This window comes from Geospiza fortis, unplaced genomic scaffold (assembly GCF_000277835.1).
Source record: "Geospiza fortis unplaced genomic scaffold, GeoFor_1.0 scaffold121, whole genome shotgun sequence".
NCBI classification, from domain to species: domain Eukaryota; kingdom Metazoa; phylum Chordata; class Aves; order Passeriformes; family Thraupidae; genus Geospiza; species Geospiza fortis.
In genome coordinates this window covers 4,057,424-4,080,765 of record NW_005054346.1, presented here as the reverse complement: position 1 = coordinate 4,080,765, position 23,342 = coordinate 4,057,424, and the positions used below count along the sequence as shown (strand labels likewise).

Here is a 23,342-nt window from a genome sequence, read left to right as displayed (position 1 = left end):
GCCCGCGGCCCCTTTGTGTGTGACCTCCTCGGGAGCCGGCCCTTCCCGGCCAGGCCCCCGGGCTCCCGGTCCCTCGTTCCGGGAGCGCCGTAGGGCCAGCCCGGGCTCCCCGCGGCGCCCAGCGCTCGCTCCTCTCCTTGCGCGCCCCAAACTCCGCCAGGGTCCCCGTTACCGCATCCTTTCTCGTCCTGCTTTTCGCTCTCCTCGCCTACCTTTATCCCTTCGGGCCTCTGACTTCTTCTTTTCCCTCGGCCTTCGCTTTTTCCAGTAGTTCTCAGTTTTTCTCTTTGCGCTGTGCAGCACTTTTTTAAACTTGGTCCTTCACGGAGCTTAGAATTCAGTTTTTTTTTTTACCTTTGCTAGGCCTCTGCTGGTCTTTCTTTCTGGCTGGAAGCTACTCTGCCTTGCTCTCTGCTTCGTCCGTGGGTTTCTGCCACTCCCCAAAAGTTTTAGCCCTGCAGTCCCTTGCCTCCTTTTATTTTCTCTGTATGCCTTTAATGTTCTGTTTCTTTTGTCTCTGTGCATGCTCTCCAGTTTCCTTTAAGCATTTATTTCTAGCTCAGTGATCTCTTAGCTTTTCATTGTTCTGTCTTTCATGAAGGCTGCTTCTTCCCAACTTTTTCTAGTTCTGTCTCTTGCTGGTCTTTGCATGCCTTTGTGTCTGGATTAGATTCATCCCAAAAGATGAGATGGTTGGGGTTTTTTCAGGTTACAGAGATTTTTCCAGTTTTGGGAGAGCCCAGTGTCTAACCAGTGCACCTCTAGGTGAAGCAGCCTTGAACAGTTTTATGGTAACTCTGAGACAAATGCACATGAAAGTAACTTGGAGGTGGTTACCTCCTAAAGTTTCAAATCTTCAGGACTAAAAATTGTTAAGAGAATGATGGAGCCTGGAGACCCACTCCTGCTTACTTGAAAGTAATATGAGAAGATGAATTAGATTTTCATGGACTAGCATTTGTTTTTTTGAAGTTAGTTTATCTTGCTGTAGCGGAATTAAGGATACTGCTGTAACTTGTAATGTTACATTGATTCTTATTGCATGACTGATTAACAGTGTTTTATAATGACTAATCCAAAAAAAAATCCTCCTTAAGGAATTATTTCCTTGTGTGAAAGCTTTGTACAGACTGTATAATTTTCTCAGTATAATTGCCTAGGTGAGGAATGCACAACTTGAAGTTCAGCATATGATACAACTCTATATTCCTTTGTATATCTAAAAAGCAAGGCATTGTATGTTATTCTCTGATAAGTACCTGTCAGTCAATTTAAAAGATGACATATCATAATGAAATTTGGGTATTGGCAGTAATCTTAAGGTACTAAACTTTTTTGTTAACTCTGTGTTATTTTTGTTTATTGCAAATGTTTTTCAGGCCCTGGGGCAATTAAAATCCATTTGTTCAGCTTTTCTGCACCATTTAATCTTCATATGCTGTTAAATCCTAGATGATTTCGATATTTGCAGTAAAATTCTATCAGATTTTGGTTTTGTAGTATTTTATAATGTTATTTTAAGTAATGTCACAACATTTTTATAATAGCATGGTTTAGTAATATGTTCAAATGATATTTAAGTTGGAAAGGGCAGAATTGGCAAATAAATGGAATTACAGTGAAGTTTATATTAGAGGATTCTAACTGAACTTGTTTTGCTTCCCCCCTCTCCCCCCCACTTTCCTATATACAGAGACCTAAAGGACAGGGAAATAAAGGTAAGTTAACCTTGTATTTCTGTATAAATCTGTAATATTGCTTTTATGGAGGATAATGTCTGACAGTCATAGCAAGATGTTGTAGCTATAGAATGTCTTTTATTTCAGAGCAGGATGACAGTAAATTGTGTGCCAAAATATTACTTCCCAGCACTTTTACTGTGGCACAGCAGTACATCAGTTTACAATGTGTTATTTTGCAAAAGATTAATGTCAGAAGCCAGACAGTTAAATAGTTATTTCCTTTTAGCTGCCTTTGTGATATGCTTGTATAATCTCTTCTTAACAGTACACCTTGGGCCTTTCTGTATAGTGAGTAGAATCATCAGGAAGAATCTTCTGAACAGCTTCCTTACTTTTCTAGATAGCAGCCATGTGACTAGTTACTCATATCTATGAGCAGAAAACATCACCTTCCTTATTCTCAGAATTTTTTAGTCTTGCTTCATTTTAGCACCAGTAGCTGATTTTTTGTCTGTGTTTATAACAGGCCTTCTGCTTTTCTATGTTTCTGTCAAAGTTTTAGTTTTTAAATACCATATTTAGTGGGATTTCTTTCCCATAGAAGGAAGAAACTACTAACTACTTAATATTCTCTCTAAAATTCTTGGCAAGTCAGTTGTAAACAGCATTACAGATTATATCTTGCAGTATTTTGTCTGGAATTTATTTTCTCACTAATATTCTATTTGGAATTTCTTTCTGCCTAAACAGTCCACTTGTGCCTATTTAATTCTTAGCTGCTCAGCAAACTGAGCTATAGAGTAGCATGCACACAGCTGCCTCTTTGTGTTAATATGCTTGTTATATTTAGGCAGATAAGAAACTTTTTTTTGAGCTTGGTTACTCTTTGCTCCTCTTAGTTCATTATCTGAACTAATTTAATTGGTCTCTGTGAGCTGTCATTTAATGTTATCCACAGCATACTTATTCTATTATTCTGTCTACGTGCAGATTATCTGCTTCTTGTTACATGTATTGCTTGTGAGGTGGCACGTGGTTCCCAGATTTCATTGAGTTTGGCCTGTTCTTTTTAATTTTTCTGCATTCAGAGAAAAAGGAACATGTTTACCTCCTCAGACATTCTTAGTTTGGTCATTCTTGAATACTTGTTCTCTCATATTCCTTTTTTTTGCCCGAAGTGCACTTATTAACTACTTCATGTTTTTGAAATAGTTTGTGGTTATAACCTTCCATGTTGCCCTTAAATGAGAAGAAAACTTAGACTCGTTGTAGCAAGTAGTTTGTGGCTTCACAATCTTTGAATTATCATTTCTCAGTTTTAGTGAGGTTAATTAGATGCATCTCTTAGAGACTCACACAGGTAGTTTTTGAACTGTACTCTATATATGTGACTTGGACTGGAAGTATTAAGCATTTCTATTTGGGTGCTATGTTGCAGTGTGTGAAAATGCACTAGTCAGCTTTACTTTGGCTTATTTATGTTAGCATATTTTTGTGTTCTATAATTTGTCACTGCTGTGGAATGTTTGAATCAAAACACATCTCTGCTTGCTATGTAAGGAAGAGATTTTTGCATTTCTGAACTTGGATTTTTTTTATGGAGTGCATCCTTTTAAATAATGAATACTTATGATATATTCTCTTGGTGAGAGTATGACCTAAGTGAAAACTATAGTGAAACAGAACAATTAATCTCTGTTCTGTTAAATTATTTGGTGTAATGTCTGCTTAGTGAAACTAAGTTATGACTTAGCATTAGATTAAAGGCCTAGGAGATTGTGCTAACATCTTCACTGTAGCACAAGTTGTTGGCTTTGGGCTAGAGGCTTTTTCAAGTGGTTGAATTTAGTCAGTGTCAGCAGTCCTTACTGACCACATGTTAGCAGCCAGTAGTCTTTCAGTTGTTGTGATAGGTTTCAGCTTAGAGGAGCTCTGAGGGAGGGTGTGATACTGAGTTAACAGACCAATCTGAAGGTGGTTCTGTGCATAAGAGTAATAATTTTAGGGAGGATGGCAGAAGCTGTCCACTTGTCTGGTAGAGCATATGAGAAGAATGAGTGAGCAGTAAAAGGGGTGTATACATATTTCATATGGAAATGAAAAATATTAGACCTGCAAATTATATTGGTAGGCAGCTGATTTTTATTGTCTAGTAAAGTGCCTTGGATGCTTTTTTTAAATTGTTCATAAACTGGTGTACTGTGCTGTTTCCTTCAACCACAATTTGTGGGGCTGAAGTTCCTGTATGTAGAGCAGTACTGTCTATCTGTTGTGTCAGATATTTGTGTTGGTATTTCAGAGGCTTGAATGATTATATCTTCCTGTCATGAAACTTTACTTATTCTAGTTGTCAGCTACTGTACAGTTGACATAAAACATCAGAACTGACATCCATCAAATTATGACTTACAGGGGTGTGAAGAAAAAAGGCACTCCTGGGACTCCTTTTTGGTTTTCCCCCCCCTTTTGTTTATTATGCCAGTGTATCAAATCTGTCATAGGAAGGTGCTGACTTATTTTTACACTTGTGTGTGTAACAATTTTTTGTTTTGTAGGAGGCTTAAATGTAATTATTAAGTTTAAAACAAGAATGAAATATTTCATGTTTCTTTCAGTGTTTACGCTTCACGTTAAGGTGTGATGACTTCTAATGAAAAAGTTATTCTTGTACCTTTGGGTATCATTTTTTGTGAGTGATTATTCCAAGGATAGTAGCAGTTAAAAGAATATCAGCTTTAAATTCCTCTATTTGATGAGTTGCTTCTTCCCAATATCTAATTACACTGTATGTTTTCACAGTGTTTGCAGAAACATACAGTATTTTTAGCATCATATTGATACAGATATTTTTAGTATCTGTAGATTAGTTTCAATTAGTATTCTTCATCACTGCCCTGTTCAGTTGGAACACTTAACATGAGATTTTGGGAATGAGGCATTCATTTGCTCTTGTTAAATGTCTGTGTGGGCTACATTCTTCATTATTAACACATTATGTGAAGTTAGAATGAAAAGCTAAAGAAACATGCTCCCAGTGATGCTATTTCACTGGGATATGTATATATTTCAGCAGAAAAAACGTCTCTGTAGAAATATTTTGTGTCACTGACTTAATATCTCAGTACAAAATTAATGATAAAGAAAATACATTGGCAGGAATATTTTATGTTACTTGTAATGTCAGACCAAAAATAATTCTGTCTTCAGTGACCTTTAGGTACCTGTGGAACAATAAACACAGCAGATGCATGTTTTATGAAGATTAGCTGCCAGTATGAGGAGATTAATTTTGATGGGATAGCAGTCTTGATATGCATCTGTTTATTCCTTTACTTGTGATTGCATGCTTTTAAGACACTTGCATGCTGCTGCCTGTGTTTTTCGTTATGATAGAATTGTGTTTGAGAGTTGTGCTATCTGTTCTATTTGGTTAAGTCTAAGCAGTGGACATTACATAGACAGAATGTTTTGAGGCTTCATCCTGTGTGTAACTGGGCCAAATATAAAGAGGAATTCCAATATAAAGAGCTCGTTAATATGTTACCATTGTGTGTAAATTCAAGATGATACATGACCTGAACTGAAACTCTATTTATGGGGTAAAAGAACCCCCAACACCTAATGTTTAATTTAAATGTGGTGTGTAATTAGGAATATTGTTCTATCCAGTTGTAAACTGCATTGTGCTGGTCATATTTGACTGTTGCTAGTATAGAAATGCAGTGTGCCAGTTTGTAGTAACTGAAGTGTCTGGTGTTCTTTTAAAACTTCAAGAAGGTATTCAAGACACAGGTTGCTTTCTTCTCAGATAATTGCTTTGAAAAAGCCTTCTGTGTTAAATTATGAATTTTTACTTTTTTTTTTTTTTTTTACTGCTCTCTGAAGTTAATAAAATTTTCCAGGATTTTGATTGTTCCTTATGATTATATCTATTACCTTGTCATTTCTTTCAGCTAGTTTCATTCATTGAAGGCAGTTTTGTTTTAGGGATGTTGAAGTCAATATGAAAAAAAAATCAAGCACCACTTGGCTTACAATGTGAATTTTGGGTGGCAACCCCCCTACCCCCAATGAAGCAAGAAAAAATCCCTGACTCTTAAACACTAATTTCAGCAAAGTTGAATATTTAATTGCATGGCATTTTCAGAAGTTTTTGCTAAAAGAGAGAAACCATAAAATTGGCTCCTAACTCAGTTTAAGTTTCAGAAAATCTGCTGTATTGTTGTAACTTCTGCAGTCATGGTTTTTCAGTGCACCTTACTGATCATCCTGAGACTTTATTTTTTCCCCCACTGAACATATTTGACAAAAGAAAAAAAGTTGCATTTGGATAACCAGTAAATTTATTTTTGAGAACAGATCTTCATCTTCAGATTGTGTAATTGAAAGTGCTGGTTTAAGTCCCTGTTCTGCTTTGCACCCTGGGAAACAGTGGAACTTAGCAGAAATTTATGCAGAGTGGGTTTGTTTGAATAGTAGCCTGGGGGATGGTAGAGAGACATTTCAAGTAATTTGGGCAGCTGGAGAATCCCAGGTAGGTGTAATGCCTTAGATGAAATGAAAGGTAATAGGAGACCAAGAAGAGCAGGTAGGAAGAGATTCCAGCATATAGTGGCATATGTGTTGGGAAAGGCTTGTAATCACCCTTTGGGACTTAAGCTTTTATTTCTGTCTTGCTTTGTCACCTCAGAGCTTCAGAGATGTCACTAATGCAGTACAGTTATGTAGGAAATACAGGATTAAATGGCTGAATAGTGGTGTCCTTCATGGTTGTCTTGGTGGGTAACTGCCTGTCCTCCTGGCAGGAGAAAGCTGTATGTTGCAACTTTCCCTGAACCTATTGAATATGTCTATAGATGGGGTTGGTCTGCACATTTGCACTTGTTCTGGTACTTCCGGAAATGCTGGATTTACTGCCTGTGCAAATAAGGTGTGCCTGCAGTTCTTCATCCACATGTCTCTGGATCCCAGGAAAGAATAGTCAGGAGTAGACTGTTCTAGCTGCCATCTTTGCAGACCTCTCCTGAGATCATGATCGGTAGAATGAGCTATTTTGTTTAAATTGGATTGGTGTTTAACAATAATATGTATTTCAATGTACAGATAATTAAGAAATGTTACCTAGATTGGAAGTGCAGTATAGGTTTTCCAGAGACTATTCTAATACAGATTTATTTTTAGTTTCAGTACAAAACGGTTCGATTCATCAAAAGGATGCAGTAAATGATGATGATTTTGAGCCATATCTAAGTAGTCAGACAAATCAGGTAAGTGAACATTGGTTAGTACCTTGAAGTTAACTTTGACATTCAGCTGACTTCCAGACTTAATTTTTGGATATTTCTTACCATTACTGACTTGCCTGAATATACACAGAAATATAATTTTATGTCATATTTTGTCTCATCATATGATATCTTAAGCAGATGAAGTGTTCTTAAGAATTCTGGAAAAGCTTCAGTTAAAAAGCATGCTTTCATGTCCCTGTCTCTTGTGCTTCTGCTCTAGCTTCAGAAAGATGCAGTTACAAGAAACTTGAGCTAAAAACCAAACCCTTACATTTAAAACAAAATCATCATTTTGGATGCAATCCAAAACAACAGTTTTATTGGCTCTGTGAATATATTAACTGCTTGGACTGGTTTCCTTTAAAAGTGGTAGAAGTAGCTTACAGCTGATGCCATAATAGATGGAAGCTTAGTATCACTACAGCTTGGTACAGCTCTTCTGCCAAGACACTAATGGCTTGACTTCCAGAGCTGTGAATTGCCTCTGTAGTTGAAAGTTAATATGAGTTAAGTTTGTAAACTGGAGTGATCTTGAGAGGGAGAGAGAGTGTAAATTATTAAAAGACTAAGGATTTTTGCTTGCCTTCGCTTTATTTTTCCAATAATACAGCATTAAGGAAGCATCAGCTAGACAATGATATGTGCAATTTTTTCTAGAAAAAAACAGCAGAAATCATGTGGGGGTAGTCCTTCAAATGTCTCAAGAAATAAATTGTGTGATTTCCCAGGAGTCTATCTGGAGTAGTACTGATTTAATGCCCATTCTCCATAGCATGGATGTGTTACCTCTTTTTTGTCGCTACTCCTGAAACAAACAGGCATCCTTGCATCCATTTCACTGTACTAGTGTGTTGGAGTATCCAATTAGAAGTGAGAAATATGACAAAATCTAAGAATACCACAACTTTAAATCATAGTTGCAGCTATTTTTCTCTAGTTATAAAGGTACAGTTACAACTTGTTTTAGAGTAGCTTGTTATTTTCTTGATGCTGTTGGCATGGAGGCATTTTAAACCTAGCTTAGTAGCTAAAAAGGAGGATAATGTTCCAGAGCAAAAGGGGGCCCTTTAGTGCTTTGAGAAGGTCTCTTAAAGAAATGGCCATATCTGACAGATACCTCACTTATCTTTTATGTTGTGAGGAATGGTGAAAGTTACAAATACATTCATATAACCCTTAAAAATGTTTTGGATTGTATTACAGTTTTTTTTCCCCTGAGCATAATTGTCAATATTGCTGATTTTTTAAAAATTTGTTTTCTTGCAGAGTAACAGCTATCCACCAATGTCAGACCCATACATGCCTAGCTATTATGCTCCTTCCATTGGATTTCCATACTCTTTAGGTGAAGCAGCATGGTCAACTGCAGGTGACCCTCCAATGCCATATTTGACAACTTATGGACAGATGAGCAATGGTGAACACCATTACATACCTGATGGTGTATTTAGTCAACCTGGGGCATTAGGAAATACCCCTCCATTTCTTGGGCAGCATGGATTTAATTTTTTTCCTGGGAATGCAGACTTCTCTACATGGGGGACAAGTGGATCTCAGGGACAATCAACGCAAAGCTCTGCTTACAGCAGCAGCTATGGCTATCCACCTAGTTCTCTTGGGAGAGCCATAGCAGATGGACAGGCTGGATTTGGCAGCGATACTCTGAGCAAGGTGCCTGGGATTAGCAGCATTGAGCAAGGCATGACTGGACTGAAAATTGGTGGAGATATGACGGCTGCTGTAACAAAAACTGTAGGTTCAGCTCTGAGCAGTACAGGTATGACAAGCATTGCAGCTAACAGTGTGCCCCCAGTTAGCAGTTCAGCACCTAAACCAACCTCATGGGCTGCAATTGCAAGGAAACCTGCTAAACCTCAGCCGAAACTCAAGCCTAAAGGTAATGTGGGCATTGGGGGCCCTGCTGTGCCGCCGCCACCTATAAAACACAACATGAATATTGGAACTTGGGATGACAAAGGGTCAGTGGTAAAAGCTCCCCCAGCTCAACCAGTACTGCCTCCTCAGACTATAATCCAGCAGCCTCAGCCATTAATTCAACCACCACCACTGGTGCAAAGCCAACTGCCTCAACAGCAGCCTCAGCCACAGCAACCACAACAGCAACAAGGACCTCAGCAGCAGGCCCAGCCTCACCAGTTGCAGCAGCAGCAGCTGCAAAACCGCTGGGTAGCTCCTCGTAATAGGGGTGTGGGCTTCAGCCAGAACAATGGAGCTGGTAGTGAGAACTTTGGTTTAGGTGTTGTGTCCGTCAGCTCCTCGCCTTCTGGTGTGGAAGTGCACCCAGTGCTGGAGAAACTAAAGGCCATAAACAACTACAATCCCAAAGACTTCGATTGGAATCTGAAGAACGGACGTGTGTTTATAATCAAAAGTTATTCAGAGGACGATATTCATCGCTCCATTAAGTACTCTATCTGGTGTAGTACTGAGCATGGGAATAAGCGCTTGGATGCTGCTTACCGGTCCCTGAATGGCAAAGGCCCACTCTATTTACTCTTCAGTGTGAATGGCAGTGGACACTTTTGCGGAGTGGCTGAGATGAAGTCTGTTGTGGACTACAATGCATATGCTGGTGTCTGGTCTCAGGATAAGTGGAAGGGGAAGTTTGATGTCAAATGGATCTTTGTCAAAGACGTTCCCAATAACCAACTGCGACATATTCGCTTGGAAAACAATGACAACAAACCAGTTACCAATTCGAGGGACACTCAAGAGGTACCCCTAGAAAAAGCCAAGCAAGTGCTTAAAATAATTGCTACTTTCAAGCATACCACCTCAATCTTTGATGACTTTGCACATTACGAGAAGCGTCAAGAGGAGGAGGAAGCCATGCGTAGGGTAAGAAATCAGTGTCGTTACAGTAGCTCTCTTTTTTTTTCTGTTTTCAGAAACCTTGTTTTTCATTCATCTGGAATTTCTGTCTGCAAGTGTTAAATCAGAAAGTGGTACTTCTTCCTCAAAGTCTCTACTTGATATAACTGGTTCTTAATGAAAAAATTTAAGTTCCTGTTACTTGTTTATTAGTTTAATCATCTGTTTAATCACAAGACGAAGGTAGGCCTGACTAAGCAGACATCTGACAGGTTCTACTTCTTCAATGCAAATGAGAACTGAATTGAGTCCATTATCCATAGATGAAATCTTCTTGCTTAGATTTTTACAGTTTCAGGATGTCACAAAAAGGAACAGAAATTAAAGAAGTGTACTTCAGTTCACATAATATTTCAATTCAAGTTCTACTTCAATGAAATATTAACAGCATGGTTAGTGTGAAGAGCAGATTTTCTCCTTGATTCAATTTATCATTTGTGGAACTGTGAAAAACACAAGTGATACAGTGATGAAATAATTTTTTGACCTTTCTGATAGTGCATTTCCTAAAAAAATGGAAATTTCATTTCTTCAAAGAAGAGTAAATATGATAACCCTGTAGAGAAACTTTTAGTTTTGGAGGTATTTCCTGAAATGCTCATCAGACAAGGGAAAAGCATTGAATTCAAGCAGTTTTGTAGTACTTGGGTACTTTGTCTTGTGTACCCTCCCTAATTATAACACTTGTGCTCACCATTGGTCACAATATTTACTTTTCCTATATTCACTTGCTTTCCAGTAACTGTAAATGTATGATTTGTCTCATGGTTAGAAACATTTCAGGAGCTGTTTTTACCAGTTAGATGATTTGCAAGTGTTCAAAAAGGGGAGTTGCCATCAGTATGGTTTGTTGCTAATGATCTCTGTTCATCATGTCACACCACTCACTGGAATAAAAACCCCCAAAAGTTTAGGTTTTATTCTAAGGGCCTTGAGACATGTGAAGTGGAGAATTTGTTCACTTGAAGCCAACACATAAAGAAGCTGTGAAGCAGGTGAAATGTTTACTTCTCTTAGGTTTCTAGTACCGTGGTGCTTTCACCCCTGTTGTTCGTTCCTAATCCTTCAGTGTGTGTTGCACCTCCTGTAGAACAGTGTCAGGCGTACCACAAACCAGTTTTGTAGTGCTATTGCAAACTCTGCAATAAATTATTATGTTGAAAGTTTTCTGTTGTTGGGAGGCTAGATGAATATCCCAGTTGAGTATGTGATGCCTTTTGGACTTTTTTCCTAAAAAGAAAATGCATTATGCTCCAAATGAGTATCATTAACTTTCGTGGTATCTTGATAATGGGGTAATGAACTGCTTTCTTAACTAATATTCAGTGTAAGGGAATGACTTAGACTTTTTCAGGCTTTGGTATGACTTCACCAAGTGCAGAACCATGAGCCAGTCAAGGGAGGTGATTGTCTCACTCTACCCTATGCTAGTGAAGCTTCACCTCAAGTCCTGTGTGCAGTTTTCAGTGCCACAATATAAGACATAAAGCTAATAGAGAGCATCCAGAAGGGCCACAAAGATGGTGAAGGGTCTGGAGGGGAAGCTATGTGAGAAGAACCTGGGGACACTTGGTTTGTTCAGCCTGGAGGAGACTGAGGGGGACACCTTATTATGGTCTCATGAGGAGAAGTGGAGAGGCAGGCACTGATTTCTTCACTCTTGTGACCAGTGACAGGTTTCCAGGGAATGGCCTGAAACTGTATCAGGGAAGATGTAGATCAGATAGAGGAAAAGGAGGGTGGTTGGGCGCTGGAACAGGCTCCCCAGGGAAGTGGTCACAGCTCCCAGGCTGACGGAGTTCAAGAAGTGTTTGGTCAATCTCCAGGTAGATGGTGCAACTCTTGGACACAGAACCAGGAGTTGGACTTTGGTGATCCTCATGGGTCCTTTCCAGATATTCTGATTCTGTGATTTGTTGTAATTTTGTAATGTTTCAGGAGGACTGAAATTACAATGTATAATGAATCTCTGTAGCCTTCATGCTTCAGTATTTTCTAAATTTTCAGAATTTTGGGATATTTCACAAATAACTGGTTTGATTCAAAAATATCTTCTTTATTGAAAAAAAAACTTCACAAACAAGTCATAATTCAGGCATGCCCTAGCAACTCAGGAAAATAGTTTTATTTGTGGATTTATTCCCTCAGTAGTAGGTAAAAGCCACAAAATATAATGAAGAGGAGGAATGTAGATTAGTGGAAGTGTTTCTATGATTCAAAGTACTGAGTTCAGCATTTAGTAGGTCTTGAACTAGAATAACTGTGATGATGGGTATTTGAGCAATAAAGTAACATTGCTATTTGAATAATATCTTCAGAGAAACATACAGTATCTGTATGGCTCAAATACTGACCAATGTTTCTTTGTAAATAGTTAACTTTTCCAACACTATTGAGAGAAAATATGCTTGTCAAGATACCTGCAGTAGTGGCTATTGGCTCTTTTATGACATTGTACAAATTGGTTTTATAACTAATTATCAAAAATTGCTTTAGAACTGTGTAGGTTAGTCATGAGGTTTTCTCTTTGTAGATGGATTTGAGGTGTGCTTTCAGCAAATTAATATAGACTGAAAATACAGGAAGTTCAAATTAAACTAATGACATCTACTGAGTGTTTCACTTTAGCATTCTCTTCTGATTGAATGTTGATTTTTAAATCTGTGTTTTTTCTTTTATCACACAGTGTACAAATAATCTGTCTTTAAATTGTAAACATGCAATTGTTAACTCTTATGATTTAAGTCTGTAAATGCACCAATTAGTATTGTAAGCTCTGGTTTGTGGTTAATTGAATAGCTCTTTATTACCTAGTGCCAGCTAAGCTTTCATGGAGCTGTATTTAAATATGTGCACTTTCTACTGCCTGTAGAACTGTAAATTAAGTTGCTGTTCATTTTCTTTGGCAGCTGTGGCAATCACTTTGTTTCCAGTGTTTTGGTCATGAAAAATATGCTTATAGCTGTTAATAAAATATTAAATGCATCAGCCTGCAGAAGTCCTCTCCATGTTCCTTGAAATTCAGTTAATATTTTCTTGTTGCATAGGTGGTTACAAACTTTCATACAGCCAGCAATCTAAATATTGCAAACAGCATATAATTTAGGATTTTAATTTACTTTATAACTGTTCATCATTACATCTAATTTATCCTAAAATAATTGGTTGTAAAAGTTTAATCTTAACAACTCAGAGGGATCAATAATTAATTTCCAATATGGCCTAGCAGTATGTTTTATTAAAATATAGCAGTGTACTTCTGACAGTAAACAGTCTCTGATAAACATGAAACATTAGGAACTTTGCCATTTGATAAAGATAACTTAAAAATGACAAAGAATAGTCTCTTTAAGCATAAATATTAGAAATGTAGTGTTTGATGTAACCTTGATGTGGGTGAGGCATCTACAGCAGGGCTTGTGCAGTAATCATTCTCTTCCAGCTCAGGTTCCAGACTCTTGTTTTAAACATACGAGTGCTGTGATCTTTTACCAAAGGATCAGAGAAATGAGTGATGCTTTTCATGAGTTCTGTCAGACATACATTGAAATAATCTGGAATTCCATTTGTCCTTAGTTAGCTGCTGCTTTGTGGTGTAAATGTGCGACTTGTATGCATATTATTTGAAAATATGTTTGATTGTCTTTCAACAGAAAGCTGTAATACCTAAATGAATGAAACAGAAATCTGAAATTATGCCTTTTAAGATGACTTAATTACATTTTAGAAAATCAAAGATACTGAAAATAAAGAAAAACATCTGTAGTAGTAGCTTTGCATCTGATCTTCAGTAAGTATATGGGTGAAAATAAAATGTGGCTCTGATTAAAAATGCAGTTGTTGGCAGATAAGGACTTCCTTGCCCTCAGATGGTGCTTTATTACCCGTTGTCCTAGGACTTCTTTTGGTGCTTTTTGATGGAGAATTCTAGCTTACAGTGTTTTGGTGCTTTTTGATGGAGAATTCTACTTTTGTAGCTTACAGTGGGAAAAAAGGTCATGGTTTCATGTAATTGTAGAGTGCTTTAGATGGTTTTCTTAGTGTGATAGTCCACAAAAATTTTTATATATGAGGTAAGATAGAAGAACTTCGTATATATTTGTGTTTATCTAATTTGCATTTGGAATTTTTTTTACTTTTCAGGAAGCCTTTAAATGGCAGATAAATAAGCATTTAAAATTTTAGCTTTCTTCTGTTGTATTACTTATCTTGTAATGGGAATGCTGACATAGCTAGAACTTCTTGACTCTCGAAAGGAGTGATTTTTTTTTTCCTCCTTCATTCTGATATCAATGTAACTTTTGTTTCTCTGATAATTATGTCATTATCAGGCTGCAGTGTTAAGCAGTGTAACTCCTTTCCTTTCTAGGACATTACTGACATTGTGATTGATTTGATATTTCTTAAAAATATCTTCAAGGGAGAAATCATCCATTAAGAGTGAACTGTAGCTGCTTCTTCCTCCTTTTAACTCCCAGATATCAATTACTATAATATAATGTCAAAAACAGATATAGATCCATTGACAGATTTTCAGTTAAGGAAAACAGGTGATTGACAAAAATTTTTAATGCAGCTAAAAGATATTTGTACAAAATTCTAAAAGCTTGTGTATTTATATTTAGAAGAAGTTTATGTAATAAACACAAAACTATCTAAAAGAGCATTATGTAATTAATATCTTCTGAGAAACATGTTCATTTCCTGTATGCTTTTGATGAAGTTTCAAGGGACATTATTTTTCAATTTCCTTGAACTTCAAGAGTGTCATCTTCATAATTGGAAGTGAGGAAGTAGAAACAGGAAACACTTTTTTCCCCTCCCTTGCTATAGTTGTGAGATGAATATGTACCCCTGGTCATGGAAGAAGATTATTTTGAGCTAGAATAATTTTGAGCATGCTGCTCCAGAATTTCCTTTCCATGATGATGTGCTTATTTGCCGTGTCTTTATTTGCCTTTGCATCTTTAGTCTTTTGGAAAAACTTAAAAATGACCCTCAAGTTCTTATGTTACAGACACGGGGATTTCAAGTGTGCCTGTTTTCTGTGCATTTGGTAGAGTCATTGTTTCTGTTCCAAGGTATAGTTTAGAATTCTGTAGAGTATGGGGATAGATGTATATGGTCTCTTGCAGAGTGACCACGTAAGAGTTTGAGCAGTGATGTTGCCTGTGTTTCTCTAGTGATGATGCAAGAAGGAAAGTGCAATATTGGACTGTTGAATAAAAGAGGTGGAAAGTAATTAAACTCACAGGCAGTCTTAGTTCATAGCAACACTTGTACAGATCTTGTCCTGTGTTTGTTTGTTTGAAATCCCTAGCTGAAAATCAAGCCTACAAAGTCCTTTTTACAGTGTGGATTCAACTTCTCTTACTCTGGGAGTGGAAAGACCAATTTCTCCTGTAAAATAGGGACCCCTATTGGAAAAGCTAGGAGTATCAACCAAATGGTTTACTTCAAAGCCTAGGAGACCAGTCACTTTTTGAAATCTAATACTTTATCTGCTTAAATATCAGGGCAGCTAGCTAAGACAAGACTTCAAACTTGAATTGAGCTGGATCTGTGACAGTTATACCTTTTCTAAGTGCTATGCCTTTTAAGTTGTGATTTTTAAAGCAACGGAGAAATTCTAAATCTCTTGTTCCAGAGCAGAAGCACAACCTTAAGTATACACAGATAGCTGTAAAAATTCACGAAGCAGCCTTCTGCTTCCTGCTACATCTCCTCAGATTTCAGTGGTGTGTTAACAACAAATTGCCTAGAACAGTGATGCTTTTCCTGCAGTTTGCAGGGAAGAAGTATGCCCATGTATTGCAAGAAAAGTCCCAACCCATCTGACTCTTCACAGCCTTGCTTCATTGGTTCATACTGCAGATGGGCTAGCTAGCAGTAACTCAGTGGAGATTCCTGGAAGTGGTTTGCTGGAAAAAATGTGACTTTAAAACATACAGATCTTGCAGGTCTATTGAAGCTGTTCCTGTAGATTCAGTTGAACTAGGATTATTTGTTTTATATAAAAACTGATTTGCTTAAAACTTCATATTCATCTAGCTGAAATGAAACATTACAAAACTTAGCAGATGATAGATTTCTCAAGCCTGGTTCTTTGTGAATTTTTCAGAGGTTTGGCAGTGTAGTTAATATTGATGAGTAATTATTGTTTTGTTCCATACCATACAGATTGTCAGTTGTAAAAAGTAAATGTAAACTTCCATGTTCACTGCATTTTCATATAAATAGGAAACAAAGATAAAGTAAGTTCATTTTTCCTCATGGTAGATTGGAGTTTGAGTAACACCTATTCAAAGAGTATGAGTGGTGAGGCTTAAAGAAAAACTGCCTGAGAAATTCTTCCTCAATGTATTTTGTAAGCCCTGCAGTGAATGTTATTTCCCTTCCAAGGCTACCATAAATTCCTTAGCAGAGCAATTAAGTAATGTGTTCTTGTTGCCCTTGGGCATCTGAGAACAACTAACCCAGGTGTCAGTCATCTTTCTGCTTCTCTTGCTGGGACAGAGGTCATCACTAAATGCAATTTTTATAGATTTGCTAAGAAGATATCTCTTGTCAGTCTTCAAAAGCCAATGTTATATTCTGAGCATTGTTAACAAATAATAGTGAGGATCTGGAGGCTTGTTTTTTTTTTTTTTAATCATCTTACTGAAATGGCTGTCTTGTAGATAATTAAAGTCTGATATTTCAGTGTATAATGATGTACAGCGCTGAAGCAAAGCACCTGCTGCTTGTTAGAATTAGCTGATCTGTCACTGAAAGTATCTGCCTGGGAAGACGACTGGAAGGGCTTTTCTGGCTCATGGAGTTCGAGCTTGGTTTCTGCAGAGCCTTTCATTGTTGTGTGTTATCATACAGTGTCTTTAAGTAGTTGGGTTTCTTTCTCCACCTCTGCCTTTTGAATGGTTGTACCGTGTGGAATTTCAGAGGGGGATTAATGTCTTACTGCCTTTATCATTACCATAATAAAATCATATGGTCTGTTCATGTACTAACAGTGCGTGAGTTTGATCAAATTTAAATTTATTTACCTTTTTACAGTAATTTTTTCCTATAATAGGAAAACATGCTTACAAGTATGTTTCAGTCACTAAGTAAAATGCCATCAAAACTAGTAGGAGGAATAAATAAATAAATTAGAGGTCTAGATTTTCTGGCTTTTGCAGAGTTTCTTAATATTTATGTACTTGAGAACCTTTAATGTGGTATCTATAGTTCAACTGATCTGCAGCAACAGGGTCTCAGACGAGTATTAATTCTCAAAGCTTACTGGGAGAAGAAGCTACTCTGAAGTCGTAAAAGCTTATTTGATTTTGTATGTTAACTTTGATTTTTAATTTGTGCCTTGTGGTTTTCATGTTGGGTCAAGGAATAGAAAAAAATTAGTGTTTAGGGAGGGAATGGCGTCTGCACAGGGAAGATTTCTAGGTTCATTTAAGACTTCTAGAGACCCTTCTCATCTATTCCTTCCCTCCCTTCTTCCCAGAAGTGCTTCTCAGAGAAATGTATTTAAATATATATATCTGTTTCTGAGGTTGTTTCTGTGTTGAGGAGATGTTCCCTCCTAGTTGGGAGATCAAGAGTGAGAAGTTAAGTAAACAAATATTTTACACAACTTTAAAGTTTCAGTAATCTAGTTTATATTAACAGCCAGTGATATAAACAGAGTAAACAATGTCTGGAATTTTTCACTTTTCCAGTAATCTGTTTTTCATTGTGGTTCTCAAGCTTTAAGGTCAATGCTTATGCTGTCCTAGCCTTAATGGTACACTGGAGTGAAATAAATTGCAGATTATGGCTGATGCCATTAGTAAATGAGATTTCATGAGCTTTGCTGTGGCTTCTTTTCACCACCTCTACATCTGCCTGCTCTGCCTCTGCCAGGTGTTTGTGCCCACGCAGCACAGTTGGCAGAGCAGATGAGTTCCCGTGCCTCACTTCACAGAATGCAGTCTGACATGTTAGCTTACATTGCAGATGAGCAGGGCTTCTAAGTTGAAGATTAAATCACAGTTTGCCGTAAAGCAGCTTCTGAAGCTGTTGTTAGAACGCTCCCTCTTGGGAGAGGGGCAGAGTAGACAGCTCCAGGCATGAACACTTTCAACATTGCAGTAAGAGGCAGAGGTTTGGCAAAATTGTAGTGGGGTTTTTTGGGGGGTTTTTTTGGGTTTTTTTGGTTTTTTTTTTTTGGTTTGTTTTTTGCAATTATAGCTGATAGTGCTGGAAGGTGTGTGGGAACTCTGCAATTGGCCTGTGTAAATTTGCAACCCTGGATAGCTTCCAAATGGACACCTTGAAATGCTTGCACTTGCAACTGCTGTAAAAATCAGCCGAAGTCATTCTTTCAGATCTGCCTTTCCTGACCTTGAGCTTCAGTTTGTGGGACCTTGGGAAAAACTACAGCCAAAGACTGTAGTAGCTTCTTGTTCTTCTTAGGCTACATTTGCATTTACATGTAGACTACTTAAAATGAGGCTTTTTCATTTACCTTCTTTGTGGCAAAGAAATCCCAAAATCAGGGTTGTGTGCATCTCAGTAGTTTCTTTCAAATCAGATCGGGAAATGTTTTTGTTGCTTTGGATTTTGAAATTTTGTTAGCACAGATATTTCATTATATCTGAGGATAAATTACATTGCAGCTACTTCTCACCATGGGATCATTCAATTAATGCTCTGAATTCAGACAACTAAAATTTGGAAGTAAGTCAGCTTAGCAGTTCAGACCAAGCTAATTTCATAGTTTTGTTTGTACTAGATTGATGCACATTTCTAAGGCTGAAGCAGTTTTTAGATTCACCTTTACTTGGTTTATGCAGAAAATTATTTGCATGTGTGAAATGTGCTCAGCATATGGTCTGCAGCTGAAAGTACCTTTAACCAACCAATACGTTCCCATATCATCCTGATTTGAATGGTACTTAATTTCCATGTCCTGTTCATAAACTCCCCCTGCAGCTGGGTAATCTGACCATGGTGAGTTGACCTTTGGCAGGGAACTTAAATACACGGGAGAAAGTTTTCATCCAAGAGCATTGCAAGAGATGTGATAAAAGTTTTGCTTACCTGAATATAAGAAATGAAATAAATTGAGTAGAAGAAAAGTGGTTATGCTGGAAACTTCTACTCTGGTGCTAGAAACCTTCTGGAGGTAAATTCTTCTGTTACTTTGTCATAACCACAAAAAAAAAAACCACCAAAAAATCAACAAATTCAAAAACCAAAACACCCAAAACCCCAAGGAAAACTGCTTTTTGAGATGGGAAAAGACAGTGGTCCAGGAGTGTGATCTGTTGGAGTTGGGGAGGGGTTTCGTTTTGAGTGGAATAGCACTGCCTGTATTTTGAATAAATCAGGTCTTCTTTCTCTCTGTTTCGCAGTACAGAATGCCAAATGTCCCCGATACCAGTATTTGAAGAATGTACTGTTCACTTGCATTGAAAAATGTCATGCTTGTATGTCTGCTTGAAGTATTTAAATATAAATGTAGTAATATGTAATTATGAGACTACAGGAAAGATGTGCTGATGTTTTGAAGCCTTTTTTTCTCTGTAGAATTCAAAGCAGATGTAAAATTTGCAACACCTCCTTTATTTCATCAAGTGGAAGAAGGAAGATAGTCAGGGTATCATTCATTTTCTACTTTGAATTTTTATGAACTTAAATGTGTTTTGAGTTGAATGCTTCACAAAGCATAGTGTTGGTCAGTTTATAGTGCAGCAGTTTGAAATGCAGGGAGTCTTTCTAGACAGCCTGAGTCAGTGCTTATGTGTGTATTACTTGCAAATGAACAGGAACTGATGATTTTAGTTATATACAGGCTGTATTTAAAATTGTTATTTATTTTAACACTGCAGTTTCATAGTCTCCTGCTTACTGCTGCAGGAGTGTTTTTCAACACTTTGTGTAGTTCTTGCAGTTGAAGTCTGCTAATATTAGAGGAATAATCTGAGATGTGCCTGAGCAGGCTATTTTTGCATGCCTTACATGCATAGTGAGGCATGAGCCCAGTCATCATCTGTTTTCAGCCAAGAGTGCATTGTTAAGATATCAGTTTGTATTAATGATTGATACTATAAATCTTAAAAAGCAGTATCTCACTATGAAAATATTAGTTATGTATTTTTGAACTAGGAAAAATAATTTTCTAGCAGAGTAGTGCAAGTATTGCTTTCACTTTAAATATACTGAAATTCTGCACTGGCTAATGTCTGGTCTTAGACACACAGCTGCTGGGACCATGAGCTGCTCATTGTGACCAAGACTGGGCTCTATTGTTTTGGTTTCATCTTGAAGCAACTTGGAGATCTGTCTTGGAAAGGACTAGATCACCAGTAATAACCAATATAAATGTTACATACCTTCTTCTTTCAGTACACTGTCTTTTTGGAAGAATCTATGTGGGGTCATATGCTCATTTGCAATTTTCTTATATAGTTTCTAGCATAATAAAATTTCAATGTGGTTTTGAAATAGCTGTTCAAATGCCTCCTGGGTTATTTTGTTTTCCCTGCTGTTATTGTTCCATTTATAGTATGCAATAATAATAAAAATATGGAGAGGTATTTTATACTTTTTATTATCTTTTAATGGGGATGGGAACTTTCCTCTCTTCCATGCAGGTATTTGTATATTTCTTTAATGTGCTCAGTTGTACATATAGAAAAAGGTATTATGGAAAATACTATCGAAAGATAAGGTCTTCGTTTTTTACACTGACCAGTGTCTTTTTGCAGGCTAGAAGATGTGTTATGAGGGCAACAATATATCATTAGTTGATCAGTTCTTTTTTTTTTCCTGGAGGTAGTCATAATGTTAAATGTATGTTTATCTTGAACTAAGTAGAGAAAATGGAGGATGATGATAAAGCACAGTGTCACTTATTCTGTTAAACCTGTACCACAGAATGTGGATTTGTTAGTCCCTGATAGTTACAGTGCCATTAGTATTTCAGCCCTAAATGCCAAATGTGGCATCTCATAGTACTGTGAGTTAATATGGTCTAGTGAATATGGTCCTCATTGTATCTAGTTAATATGATCCTCACTGTGGCTCAGGCTCACATTGAAGTGAGGTTTCTTTGTAGCCATTCCTATTTCACTGACTTCTCATTTTGTTACTGAAAGTAGATTCTAAAAAAGGTATGCATGACCTTCTTAAAAATATATTTTTTCCTTGACACTTGAACATTTGTATGGAGGATGAGGTGTTGGGCCAACTAGTTACTTTACCTTTTGATCTTAAGCACTTTTTATTATGTGGGGCTTTGACAGAGATACTGGGAATACCATATTTTTTCAGGGATATAATGGATAGAGAGTAGACCATTTTTTGACAAGCTAAGCAGAAGATTTAGGATACATCTTGCTTTGTGTGTAGGTCCCTTGGTCTCCTTGCTCAGTTCACTTTGTGCAATATATTTCACTCTAAGTGAATTAAAACTGTCATTATAAGTCCTTTTTTGATTGCAGTTTTTTGGAACATGTTTACCTTTTAGTTTGATGTATACTTATGTGTTTCTCTTTAAGAAGTTGATTTAAACTGTATAATTTCATATTCCTGAAAATAATTGAAGCTTTTTCCTTGAAAGTATGTTGCCTGATTTAGATAAATTGCAAACGCTGAAAATGCTGTAATGAAAGAAAAGCAGATAATGTTGATCTGTGTATTAACATGATTGTTGTTTTTTGTTTTTGTTTTTTTTCAGGAGAGAAATAGAAACAAACAATAACTATATGGAGATGTCCTGCTAGAATACAACACTAATGATGTAGACTCTGGAAATGCCTAATATGTCTAAGAAGACGTTATTAAAGCTTTTTTCTGCTTAAGGTGACATCTTTGAACACTTTAACACGAAATTGACTCTTCTTGTAATGGTTCTCATCAGTGCATCTGCCCTTATACTCTCTCACCAAACACACTTGAGAACTGTACCTTCGTCAAGCACTTTCTGTCCTGAAGCTTTTACCAGTATCTGCTGTCTTTTGTATTTATGCATCCTAGCTAAGGCACAGGAGACCGAACGAATGCAAGGATTCATTAACTCTTTGAATTTGTTAAATACTAACATTTAACCATTAGAAGTGGTTCAATGATGTGAGATTCACATTGCTTCAACTTAATTTTTTCTTTGTTGTAGTTTTTTTAATTGTCAGTTTTTAGCTATTCAACAGATTAAAAGCAAATCATGCCATATTTAGTCCTGGAGTAAAACTCAAGTCTAAATGTTCATGTGAAAATTATTGTAGTAATCTTTTAATATGGCAAAGCAACTTTAAGCTGCAGTTTAGCCAAATGAATCGTAACAGGAAATTATAATAGAATGACATTTCCCTTGTTTCAAACTGTTTGGTGTAAGAGAATATTAATATGCAGCTTGGTGGACACCACCAGTTAATGCACATTTCTTTATTTTTTTTCTGTAACATGTATACTGAAAAAAGTGCATTTGTCTGAGGAACTGTTTGTTTGCTACCACTCAATGAATCTCAGTTTTGAGTAAATGTACCTCAGTCTAAATCAGACTTTTTATGACCTTTATAACTACATTTAAAATAATCTTTAATTCCTATTTCTGGGTGTTTGCAAGCCTGACAGATTGCTATCATGAAAGTGAAAATTTACTCCTCTAGGTGATTCACTAGCTAAATAAACATAATTCTTGTTTAGCAAGCATATACTGTTTCTCAAATTTTTTTGTTTCATTGTGCCAACATTGAGGTGTTTTTCCCCCTGTTTGGAAATATTTTGAGAAGACTACTTTGGTTCATGGAGTTGACATGTTGATAACTGTGTTAAGATGATTTTTGTTAGAAACATGCCACAAGAAGTTTTAGAATACATATTAAATGGGCCAATTCTATACTAATTTTTAACCTCTAAAGATTATGTCTTCTGTTTCAGTTCATATAGCAACACATTCTGTCTGCTGGAAGAGAATATTGAAAAACTGTTAAGAGGGTGTATTGACTGTACAAATTACTGAACAACCTGTACCAAACTCCAGGGATAGCTTTCCCTTTTTAGAGCCGCGATGTTGAAGTCAGATATCTTATAGCTTAAAATAGCAGTAGCACATATTATTTGAACGTGCTTCATGTCTTACTGTCCAACACAGATGTTTATATTGTGTTTCAAGTTCTTCATTTACAGATTTTGGCAGTCAAAGTTCTGGAGCTTAAATAGCAAAGGTTTGTGTTTAATACTGATGATTTTGCTGACTTTTGCTTTCTGTCTTCTTAAGCCCTTTGCACTCATACAATCATGCAAATGCAAGAAGTTCAGCACACACTTCTTGCTCATTATTTTAAATGTTGTTAGAGACTGCAGGGTAGCAGATACGAGTCTTAATTTTTATTGCCAGCTATCTGGAAGCTCAAAAGGGAGATCACTCCTGTATTTTGGAGTAAAGAAGCAATGTCACTTACATGGTAGATGAGTCATAAATAGCAAGTGGGATAAAGGAGGG

At 36.9% G+C, this 23,342-nt stretch overlaps 2 protein-coding genes across 2 annotated transcripts in view; one reads left to right on the top strand and one right to left on the bottom strand.

Annotated features, from left to right (window-relative positions):
• TTPA (alpha tocopherol transfer protein) overlaps positions 1 to 2,817 on the bottom strand; it is a 40,933-nt gene extending 38,116 nt beyond the window's left edge. Inside the window, exons 1-2 of the mRNA XM_014307852.2 lie at positions 2,791 to 2,817; positions 213 to 329 (exon numbers count right to left, since the gene is read on the bottom strand). Coding sequence (XP_014163327.2) covers positions 213 to 329; positions 2,791 to 2,817 — 144 coding nt within the window. The remainder of the gene's footprint in view (positions 1 to 212; positions 330 to 2,790) is intronic.
• YTHDF3 (YTH N6-methyladenosine RNA binding protein 3) lies at positions 1,629 to 23,082 on the top strand. The gene is made up of 4 exons (XM_005423046.2): positions 1,629 to 1,718; positions 6,864 to 6,949; positions 8,237 to 9,829; positions 21,579 to 23,082. The coding sequence occupies exons 3-4, from the start codon at positions 8,255 to 8,257 to the stop codon at positions 21,600 to 21,602; spliced, it is 1,599 nt and encodes a 532-aa protein (XP_005423103.1). The 5' UTR covers positions 1,629 to 1,718; positions 6,864 to 6,949; positions 8,237 to 8,254; the 3' UTR covers positions 21,603 to 23,082.
• Positions 23,083 to 23,342: the final 260 nt, after the last annotated feature.